Here is a 12,041-nt window from a genome sequence, read left to right on the forward strand (position 1 = left end):
TATACCATTTATCAAATAAAATACCAATTTTTAAAAAGTTTTTGAACGTCGACTCTTGTAAATTGCTAATGAATAACTTCTACGGATTCTTTTATAATGCACATATACAACCCACCTCACTGCAAGATATTAAAGACTGTAGGGGATGTATGTTTAAGAAAACTAAAGAATCACTTGTGAAGCAACATGAGATCATTATTAACTAGCCTACAATGAACAAAAGACACATGGGATGAGCACCACAAGTAATTTCACCTACCCATTCACGTGGTTTCTGAGAACTTAATCTACTATCCTAAGAGGGTGGGTTTTCATGGTGTAAATGGGAGACTTTGCCATGCAACCACCCTACAGTCACTCTCACCCAATCAGCTTGTCTGGCAAAGAGAAGGAAAATTGAATCAGAAAAAAAAAAGACTGCAGCTCTTTAACTATCTCCAGTTGCTTCCAGTTCTAATAAGTGTCTGATGAGTATTTAGGTTGCTAAGCCTTTTAGGGGACTTTTCCTTTCTTGGTGAAATGGTTGCAACTCAACCGAGAAAAATTTCAAAACAGCAACTGATTTGAAAAGGCAATGCAGATAAGCGGTCTCACCATGGAGAATTCTAACAGACACTAGAGCAGCTGTGAAACAAACACTCAACATTAGCAATGCAGTGTTACCGCTAAAAGGTTTCCCATCATTTGTTTTTCTTTATAAAGTAATACCTAAATACTGAAGACTAAGTTTTTAAATTTAGCTCCTAATTTAATATGCAATTACTGCTGCCCTGATGGTGTTTTAATGGCAATATATTTTTATTGGTGACTTCAAATGAACCTCATCTGATCACCTTAACCCTTCTCTCATCATGCTTTAGTTAATGACTCATTACCTGTAGTCACACCAGGGACATCTGTAAGGCTTTTCTCCAGTATGGACACGCTTATGTCGTGTCAGATGTGATTGTGTTGTGGAAGCAAAGTTGCACTCATCACATTTGAATGGTTTCTCTCCTAGAAGGTGACAAGAGAAGATATGCATTATCAATTTTCATCAACAGAAAAGGAAAACAAATCTAAATTTCTGGCAACCCCCTTGGGACAGATTTTATTCCATGTATATATCACAACAGCAAATGAAAAATACATTTTCAAATACAACGTATAAATTACAAAATACTACTCTTACTATGGCATATACACATCTGAAACCAGCTGACTTCCCATGTGGTGTTATAACAGCAAAAAGGAGGAGACAGAACTGCATGAAACAGGGTAACCAAGTTACAGGAGCCTTATGTCATGAAAATATCTTCACCAGGAGAAAGGCATTCCTCTCACCCTGCATCTTCTGTTGAAGCTGGGCCCATGCACAGGCTAGGAAGAAATGCTTCTGGAGACAGAAGGTGAGAAATCAGTCTGGAGCTTGCATTCAGTGCTCAGAAATGAATATATCTAGGAAGAAATTATCTTTTTTTTTTTTTTTAATATATCTCTGCTCCAACATTTTTCATGCATAAACTGGGACTAAGAATATGAAACAACTCAGTTCTCCATCCCCCTTCTCTTGCTTGCTATTCTTCTGCCCTTGTGAAGATTTTCTGAAAAGTGGGACAATTTCAGCAGGAAGACTTACAAGGTTAATGGGGAAAAAAGAATAGACTAAATATTTTCAGAAGACTAAAATTCAATCTCTGCTGAATGTACAACAGCACTGAAAAATTCTAGAGGACTACTAATTAAAGAAAGATAAAGATCTCTACTCTAGCTTATAAGTTGTTATGTAAAAAGAGTATTTTTCCATTCCAGTTGAGGGGTGGAGCCCTCTGAGAGCGCTACGATAAAATCTCATGACAGATACACATACTGTGAAGCCCAGCTAAGACACCTGCATCCCATTTTTCCAACTAGTTGCACCAGAAATACTGTGTGTGGCTTAAAGGCACATATAATTACCACTTAGAGAGGAGACGGGTTTCTTTTTGTATGCAGAAGACAGAAGGCAGCTCCTAACATAGGCAATCTTGATCGTATTGTGGAAGCCTTCAGAAGTATTTATATCTTAAAGATTACATAAGGAATCAACATCCCTAACTTAAGAAGTCTAATTAAAACTGCAAGGGACAGACACCAACCTGGTAGACTGTTCAGAGGTCTAGAATAGGAGGCCTCAAAACTGAACCCTAAGTCTCTAAGGAGGCACAACACGCAGCTTTTCAGAGTGACAGCAAGAAACCCATCACCAGCAGAAGACACGCGACTAGCAAAAGGCCACTCCCAAGCAGCCATGCCTCCAAGCCAGATTTTCCAAGCCTGCTAAAAGCACGAGACAATCAGGACTTCCAAAGGGACTTTGCCAGAATTCTGAGCAGACATAAAAATCTGCATTTCTCATTCTTGGAGACTGCTTTTTCCCCCTCTCAAGCAAAAAAAGAAATGCAGAGTCCTCGGGCCTGAAAAGCCTGTAAGGATGGACAATGGAGCAGCTTCTGAAAGCTCCATAAAGAGTTGGAATAATTGCTTCTAGCAGCTGCGGCAGAGAATTTCAGCTACTATTTTTCACTTATTGTTTCATGGGACATGGAAAGGTGAAGGGGCAGGACACAATGCAGAAGCCTCTATGCTGGACAAATTGAGACTGCTAGAAAGTATGTCTTTCTGCCCCAAATGGGGTTTTCTTGTCAGACACTGACTCTCTGTTCAGGAGAAACCGATTCTCCCAGCAGCTTGAATGGTATTGGCTTCATCTTCAATTAAACTCTCTGGGAGGCCATAGACTCCCTAGCAACACAACCTGTTCTTGAACCGAAGATTTCCTGTGTCTGATTTATTTTACCTTCTAGCATCAAAGACAGCAACGTTCTCAAGCCCAAGTAGTAAAGCTACGGGCATTTCAGGTAGCATAGATGCTTTAAATTCTTTGATTTAAAATGCATTTGAACCTTGCGAGCTCGCCCCCTTGCTAAAAAGCAGATCTGAGCTAAGCGTGGATTTTCAGTTCGCCATTTGGTGGAGGACGTGTTGGGGAAGGGCTGCTGCTGTGCTGGGGCAGGGCCAGTGGAGCTGACAGATGAGTGAGGGCCCGTGGAAGCCGGGAGGGCTTGGAAAGTCCATCGTGACCAGAAGAAAAATGATAATCCTCGCCCACTGCTCCAGGAAGTTTCTCCTCAGGAAATCCTTGTGGCTAACTGCTCCTGTCAAGTGGACGATGTATAAATTTCACCTGACAGAAAATACATCACAGCAGTACCACACAACAGAAGCCAACTAAACTGGGGAAAAAAATGACTGCCTAGCATGGCCTATAATTCTTAGCAGCTGCACAAGGGGAATAGTATTTATTTTTACTGAAAAATTAACCAGGTTGGTATGTACATTAGAAAAAATCTAAAAGATTAGGTATTTTTCTGGGTTGAGGGCAGGGTTGTTCTGAAGCTGTAGCAGCAGTACTTTTTACTACTCATTTTCTTTTTCTTCATTATCTTCAGAAGAAAATGTTCTTTATCTGTCTTTGTGTCCCAATTTTCCTTTTCCAATCCCTGCCCCCAGACATTTCAGCCATCGAACTTCATTTGACTTTTATACTGGCTGCCATTAAACAGTCCAGAAGGATTCTCCCTCAGCCCCAGTCAAGGATCTCATTAATATAAAATTAAAATCACAGAAATCAAAAAAGCAATAATGACAGTATTTTTAAAATAATATTGCATGTAATAATTATAAAACAGCGTATTGAAAAATGTGGGAGTAAAGACGAATTCTACCTATTTAAAGATTAAAAAAAACAACAAACACCAGCCTTTACCAGTATGGAAAACTTCTTCATGCATCACCAACTCTAACTCAATCAGTAACAAACTCATAAAAGAGAAGGACAGGTGCCCCAGAATGCCCTGGTGGTCGGGAAGCTCTATGGGGAAAAAAAGGAAGGACACATCTTCCAAAATTAAGGAAGAAGTATCTTTGTGGGTTTTTTGTTGTTGTTTTGTTTTTAACACAAGCACTTTCAAAAAGCATGATTTCTAGCTATAGCATCACAAAAGAAGAAATGGCTTTGCTTTTTTGACAACAATACTGTGAGCAACCTCCGAAGTACTTTAATTGTCTAAGTCACCTGACACACAAAATTTCAGCTCCAACAAAGCTTGCGAAAGAAATCGATAAAAGGGTGAAATGGTGGGGAGCACTACTCTGTACATAACAGGCAGTTATTAAGCCGGTCAGCCTCAGCTCTGCATATTCTACTACTCTTAAAAAATCATGACTAAGGCTTTTTTTCTCCTGCCTCTCTGAAAATGTATCCTTCAAATTCTGCACTGATTTCTTTAAGCATCCGTCTTATCTTTTCATCCCAAATTACAGCTTTCTTTTTCTTTCTTCCTTCCTCTTTTCTCTTAAATTACCTCTTTTTAGTTCTCTGTCTTTGATGATGAGCTTTTCAGGACACAGAGCATACCTTGCTATAATCATAAATTTCTATGTGCAGTTATGTTCTCAACATATAATTTTTAGCGGAAAAATGAAATAACACAATAACAAAAATTACAAACCTTGGTGATAGATGCTTACTTGTGGATGGCAAAGTGAAGATTTTATTTACAATCATGACTGTCCAGACAATTTCCACTCATAAATTATACAAAGCATTTATATGAAGATCCAGCTTTTATATAAATGAAGGAAAAAATAAATAAATCTAATGATGCCTTCAATTTAAAAGTCTTCAATGACTAATCAGAATCTTAGCAAGATGGAAGAAATTTTCCTCAAAAGGAAACCATTGCTCTAGGTCCTCTTTGTCTTTCACAGGATGTGTTACACAGGACAGAAAGAACCCCAGAAGTTTTATTTGTCCTAAGGAATGAGTAGACCTTGAAACGTGGCCTTCTGCTTACAAGTTACAGGTATTTTCTTCTTATTTCCAAATATTTCTAGCTTTTGTTGAGACTGTTCCCTGGAGGGACACTTACAGGCTTGCTAACAAAGACTGAAATATATTGAAGCAAATTCTATTTGCTTTTAGTTTGGTCATCTTTTTTTTCGCATATAAGACATACAAAAATAACTACATCCTTAATTACTTTTTGTTTGTTTGTTTGTTTTTTATGACAAACGCAAAGGGGAGGAAAAATGATCTACTTGACAATTTCTCTTAAGCAGAGAGAAAATTTTTAAGATACCCAGGGTTTTGGTGTCATTTATGGCTAGAAGTTTGCTTGAATTAAGTTCTACACTGTGCTGAAAATGTTGGCACAAAGTGCAATGAAAAACAACACAGATCCTCTTCAAATTTCACCTCGCATCTTGTTGAAAAGATCGGTAAGTCGTCTTAACTGTGCTACATATTGTGTGGTATTCAACACTATTATTTTTTTAAGCTGTGGTGGGGAAGTTGAAGGGATGAGGATACATTATACATTAAATTCAATGCTGAGTAATGTAACTACACATTAAAGTCAAAGAGCAGTTCACATGAGAAACAGAAACACAAAGTGAGTCACTCATCTGGATAAAAACACATATATTATTAAATTTTCTTTCTTTATTACATTGACCTATAAATGTCTTGAGAAGCACAAGCTAGAAATGAGTGAGCAGAAGTGATCTGTATGATATAAGCCACCATCTTCAAAAAGTCATGAAAATATCTGAACAAAGACACAATCTGCCTAAGCATTTCCAGAGGTTCGGGGTAACTCCCATAGAGCTGTCATGTACACTAAGTGTACTTACCCTCTAACGCTCTACTACTGTAATGGACTTCTGTGATTCCCAGGAAGACGCCACCACAAACGACCTGAGAAGCAACTGTAGCCTGCTATTGTGTAAAAGATGCGGATGGGGATTTTGCAATTTGCAGGAGTACTAACTAACATAAAAAAGGAGTTTCACACAACAGAACACAGCCTGTGACTGATCAGCACTGTTGGAATGAGCCACTTATGACAGTCCAAAATGGAGGTTTACTGGGAAAAATGTAGAAGCAGCTAAAACTACTGTGATACTGAAATGAAGTCAAACAAAGAAGGAGAGTAGAACAGTAACAAGAACAACAACAACAAAAAAATAAAATTAAGAATTGTTTTCATGTTTTTATTTCAAGCCAGAAACAATTCTATTTTCTTTTTTCTTTTTTCCCCCCCGTCATTTTATAGTTTATTCTGATTAAGGCAAAGTATTTAAAATACATGATACAGCACATATGTTTCACGCGTCTTTTTTGGTGGATGATTTAGAGGTTATTTACTATTTTTTATTATAAAATTCTGATAATCATTTAAATCCTTTGTAGAATTCAACTCATTCTAAATGCAGCCAACACAAAAATTTGCAACATTATTTATCTTCCTGTCTTAGGGCAGGTTTTGATTTTTTTACTGGGACAAAATATGAATTAATAATCTGGTTAAAAATAATCTTGTCTAAAAAGAGAAGAAATAGAGTAAGAAGCAAGAGCATCAAAAGTCTAAGTGGCCAGTCCTACAGCCAGTTCCCCTCTTGTGTCAAATATCTATCAGAGCAGCTGAATGTTTCTCTGGGGGTGTCAGGACACCTCAGACCTTGAGGCTGGGATGAGAGGAGGCTTGTTAAGCTGGTCAAGACTCCTCAGCTACCTCTGAGGATTTGCTCATTTGCCCTTGAATCAAAGGTCTCTGACAGGTGACAGAAGTAAATCTTGGATTGGAGGATGTTCTCTGTCAGCCCCCTCGACAGTTTGTGTTACAGTAGGGAATTATTTAAGCCATTTAGACCATTTTTGATACCTTTCCCTTTCAAACCTGACTGTAATTTGCTTTGGCATTCTGCTCAGGGAAAATTGTGTCAACTGGGGACACAGAAGAAAAAATACAGGTACAAAGAGGAGTGCGTGCAGCTAAGAACTGAAATAAAGTTGTGCACTGGATGAAAATACAAGGGAACCCATGTAAGTGCAACAGTGCAGACAAAGGTGGATTGTGTCATTCTCCTTGAAACAAATAGAAGCTACAGATAATTTTTCTGCTAAAGAATCATCTCTGATTGTTTGTGCCACAGAGGCAGATAAATGCCAAAAAGATAGATCCCTCTGCCTCTGAGATACTGTCCTGTACAGTATAAAGTTAATAGCAAAGTAATAACGAGCCTCCAGTCCTGACATAAAATATAAAGTTATGCCTGCTAGACGCAAGCTTCATGATCTATAACCTGTGAATCCCTGTGATCATAGCACAAAAGCCTCTACCAAACTGGCAAAAGAAGGGCAAAACACCATCCAAAATGTGGACAGCTTTTCACGAGGAACATACCATTTTTCAGCCTAATTTTAGACATAATCCAGGAAATAATAAAAGATGTTTTTCTATTAGCTTGTGGCCTATTGATACGAAACCCATAAATATATAACCTATGATAAGGCTTTACATTTCTGATAAACTAGATATGTACTCACATAAAAGGTAAAGACAAGACGTGTAAAGACAAGCATATCCATTTGTTCCACTTTTCCATTCTGAAATCATTGTTTACTATCTGTGTGGCTGCATTGAGTCCTACACATAGACATGATCCCCGTGTACCACATGGCAGGCCAATAAAAAACAAAAGATAGTTCCCATCCAATTGATAACAATGATTTATTTCTACTAAAAATGAAATAAAATAATTTTCATCCCCAGCCCAGATTTGGTAAACTGCAGCCAACGTGTGAAAATTCTTCAAAGTTCCAGAAAAATGGACACTATTAGTTACAACTGAAGCACACAACTTTTATTCCAGTGGTTACAATTGCTCATTACCATTCATGGACTGTTTTACTACAAAACTATTATACTTAAATGCTTCTTCTTGGACATTTTAAAAATACAAACATCTTGCAGTGAATAGGAACTGACTGTGGCAGTACTGTATCGCAAATGTACTTTCCTTGCTATCAGAAGAAAAATTCAGAAGTATGACTAGAATTACAGGCAAAATTTGGCCTTTCATAGTTTATATACAGAGCAAATCCTTTCAAAAGTATTTCCAGATCAGCACCAAAATCCCCACCTTTCTGCAAGCATCAGACGTCCTCCAAATATGGTTGCCTTAATAAACTGAAAACGGGGTAAAAAGAATGGCTTCAGGCTCTCAAGAAAGAAGAGAGTAGCTGCTCTCTGGGAAATTAAGCATTTTGATGGTAAGTGTCCTGAATTAGGATTATTCAGGGATATAATAAAATCTCCCACAGAGATTCCTTTGAAAAATCCATGGAAAATTCATGATATAACTACAGCTTCTAATTTGTTAGCTATTTCTTTCCACTGTACGTTAGACAATGGTCACCGGACTCACACAGCAATTCCTAATACTGTATTATTCTAATGCTAGTCAGTAAAACAAAAACTGCAGTGGTTTAAGCAGTGATGCTTCTGCCTCTGTTTGAACAAAATCTATTCAAATAATCAAATACCTACTAGGAACTGCTAAAAACCACAATTAGGGTAAAATGTATTAATAAATGTTTAATACACACTTTTTCTGGTCTTCTGAAGCTAAGAACCAATTTAATTTTATCTGATATTAAATTTTTATAACAAGGTGGTAGGAAAGCTTTACTAATTCTGGGAGATAAATCCTGCTTTACATGCTAACAGTGTGGTAACTTTTAAAGTGGCATCTATTAATTACAAACTATCTTAAAATTACAAAAGGGCAAATGAAACAACACTAGCTTTCAACATTGTCTCACTCCAAAATAATGGATTAATCTATATGTAGTCTCTAACTTTCACCCAGGGACATTCTAGCAGACTCTTGCAAAATCTTCACAGTAGGTAATCTATTTGGGCCTTGGAAAAAAAAAAAGTATACTTAGTGTTCATTTAAAGAAGAAAACCAGTCTTTACAATTCTACTTTCTTTAGAAAAAACACCAAAAATACCCCAAAAAGCAATTACTCAAACTCACAGCTAACATATTTGATGCAGACCTTGGGCACACAGATTCTACAAAAATGAAAAAAAAAAAAGGCAAAGTAAACAGTGAGCCAATGTATTATTTGTGCTGTAATGTGCTATTTGACTTGCTTTACTCCCCAGCGTAGAGGGACTGCCTTGCTGGAGAAAATATACCAAGGAGTAAAGACAGTTTTACTGACCTGTGTGTTGCCTCCGATGCTTGGTGAGGGCATGACGTGTCCCGCCGGCAAAGCCACAAAGGTCACAGAGGAACGACTTCTCGCCTGTTGCAACAATAAACAGATGAGGGACTGCGGAGGTCACAGATCATTAAAACATATCTATCAAGGCTTTCAGGGTTACTAATTCCTCCAATCAAATGTTTCCATGTAAATATGTCAAATGGGAATGAAATTACCACTGCGGTTTATTGACTGTGATAAAATCTGAAAAGCACCACTGAACATAATTACATACTTGTCAGACCCATAAAAATTAGCTTTATTATCAATGGAATGGTTTTGTACAACTTCATTTCTGTTAGATGTCTTCCAGATGGGGCTGCTTTATGCACTTGAACAGTTTTTATGCATATCCTGATTTTTTACAATTCCCATACATCTGGCCTTTCTGTGCTGAGTAAAGATTGCCTGGAAAAAAAGTTAATATACTGTATATATGATTCTGCTTAAATAAAATATATTGAATTTACTAACAAATTAAGGATACTGAGAAATTTTCAACAGACTAGATCACAGTCATCTTTAGTTAACTTCTCTTTATTAATAAGTATTAAATTATTTTCTTGAATGTATTGAAGAGCCCAAGCAACAATAAAAGCCACATTATTCAATACCAGTGGCAATTCAGTACTGTTTATGTTTCTAAAGTTTTCATGACATAAAGAAAACAGGTCTGGGGATTGCTACTGAAATTGCAGCAGAACTCGTATTGTTCATCTTCAAATGACAATTCTTCATTCCAAACCTCTGGAACAATTTGAGAGATTTTGGCAAGCTCACTACTCATTAAAAGTGTGTAAATGCTCCCTTTATTTTTTTATTTTTTTTTATATAGAAGCTAAGATTTCACCCTGTTGGCTATAAATATGGTCTATCATTTCACAGCAATATTTTTACTCAGAATGTACTAACATGCAAGGCAATTTCATCCCATGAAGGCCACGTAGAAGTTCATTATGGATTAATATTGCTAGCCTCAGATATGGACTCAATAACCTCAGATAAGACTGAAATTAAAAAAGTATTTTTTTAGAAAAGAGTCACGTTAGTCCTTTGGAGCCAAATTGTCTCCTTTTGCAGTAACGCTGAAGAGGGGGCCTGTGGGGGATGACGCTGAGTTCACTGAAATTAAGAGTCTCCTTCAGATTCTTCCCTGTGGGGAAGGAAATTCGGTTTCTACAAAAGATGCCTGGGTTAAGAGGTCAAGTGTCAAATTGCCATGTCCTCCTGTGAAGATGGAGGGGTGGAAACCTCCACATCGTTTATTCCCACATAACCAGCCACGCTAACACACGGACTTTCAAGAGAAGCACTGTGTCTTCAGGCAGCATTAATATAAGCAAGAGACCACCTCATGAGTGGGTTGGCTCCCCCGGCAGCACCACAGGGACCGGCTGCTCTCTCCAACCCACCGCTACCTCGAGCCAGGTCCATGGGCACCCCAGCTCCCTGCCCTACTCAGCACGGCACAGGAGTCTGGGGCCCCGTGCTGTGGGGAGGGATGCAATTCCTTCCAGACTTCCAAGACAGCCTGAACCCTGCACTAAAATGGGATCTTAAAAACTCTGATTAACCTCTACCAGGTAGCTAGGCTATGAAATATGATCGGCACACATTAATTTTCACTTCAAAATAGGGTGAACTATGTGTCATTGTTCTGTGGACCCAAATCTGATCATGAAAACTACAGATGGAAATTTTCACAGAATCATAGAATTGTACAGGCTTTGGGGCTTTTCTGAAATTTTGGTCCATCGATGAGAGTATCACCAGACTTTATCTAGGTACAAAACATTTTGGGTGCCCCCTTTCATGTGTCAATTCTAGCCATCAGTGATTATAACAGACTAAAACTTGAAACAGGAAAAGCAGAATGAAAATCCATACTAATAATCCCTATCTGTTTCACTTGAAAAATGCATACATCCTAACTGATACAACAAATTCTGAATTTTACTGTAAAATGTTTGTCAGTAATATTATTACTGAGGTAATGCGCGATTGTTACAATAGAGATTCCTGCATAATCTTTTTTCCTTTTTTTTTAATCAGATCTTCACCGTGTAGCACTTCAGTTCATCAAAATATCAAAGAAAAGGAATAGAAGGACTATACGTATTGCTTAATTATAATTAAATATTAATTTAATTAATTAATTGATTTTAAGTATAAATCTTTCTAACTAGCTCTAATGCCTAACACCCCAGCATAAAATTCACACTTTTAAGTTAAATGCTGTTCCATGCCTACCAAGAAATTGTTCATCATCTATATATTGTCATAAATTAGCTCATGTTGTGTTTAACATCTCAGAGCAGACTTCAGTATGGCCTGCAGCTTCCTACACTAATGAGGACGCAGAGTACCCATAGCATCTTCGCAAGCCTACGAATTTACCGGGTATTTTATATTTGGGCTTTTCGAACAGCTTTCTGAGCCACAGAGAAATGATTCTAAACCAAACAACAGCTTTAAAACAGGGAAATCGACCCATCCTTTGAAATTATACGCCAGTTAAATATTCCACACTCCTCTAAGTTGGATATGGGGGCTCTCATGCAGGCACAACATTTGAGCAAGTCACTGAGGCTCTGGATCTGAAAATACCAGAGTGAAGGAGATTTGGCCCTTTTTGTTTTAATCCTAGGAAAGGAGGTGATGCATTTAATTTCCTGCAACATTCATTTTTAGACATATTAACAAAATAATTACCTTATTTGTGTGTGTATGTATCACGGTATATGCACAAATACATATATCCATACAAACACACACAGAAAACTTCATTACCTGTGACTTTAAGTTCAACTGTGCAGTATTTCTTAGCCTTGAAACTTGAAGTGGGTTGAATCCCTCATATCCAAACATAATATTTCATTTGATATTATGGGCATGTATTGAT

The 12,041-nt window shown here is 37.6% G+C and overlaps 1 protein-coding gene across 3 annotated transcripts in view; it reads right to left on the bottom strand.

Annotated features, from left to right (window-relative positions):
* ZNF407 (zinc finger protein 407) overlaps positions 1-12,041 on the bottom strand; it is a 337,501-nt gene that overhangs the window by 127,001 nt on the left and 198,459 nt on the right. For all 3 annotated transcript variants that reach the window (XM_035550564.2, XM_050708975.1, XM_035550565.2), the window contains 2 exons: positions 9,098-9,181; positions 876-996 (listed from right to left, as the gene is read on the bottom strand). In XM_035550564.2, coding sequence (XP_035406457.1) covers positions 876-996; positions 9,098-9,181 — 205 coding nt within the window. The remainder of the gene's footprint in view (positions 1-875; positions 997-9,097; positions 9,182-12,041) is intronic.

This window comes from Cygnus atratus, chromosome 2 (genome assembly GCF_013377495.2).
Source record: "Cygnus atratus isolate AKBS03 ecotype Queensland, Australia chromosome 2, CAtr_DNAZoo_HiC_assembly, whole genome shotgun sequence".
Taxonomy (NCBI): Eukaryota; Metazoa; Chordata; class Aves; order Anseriformes; family Anatidae; genus Cygnus; species Cygnus atratus.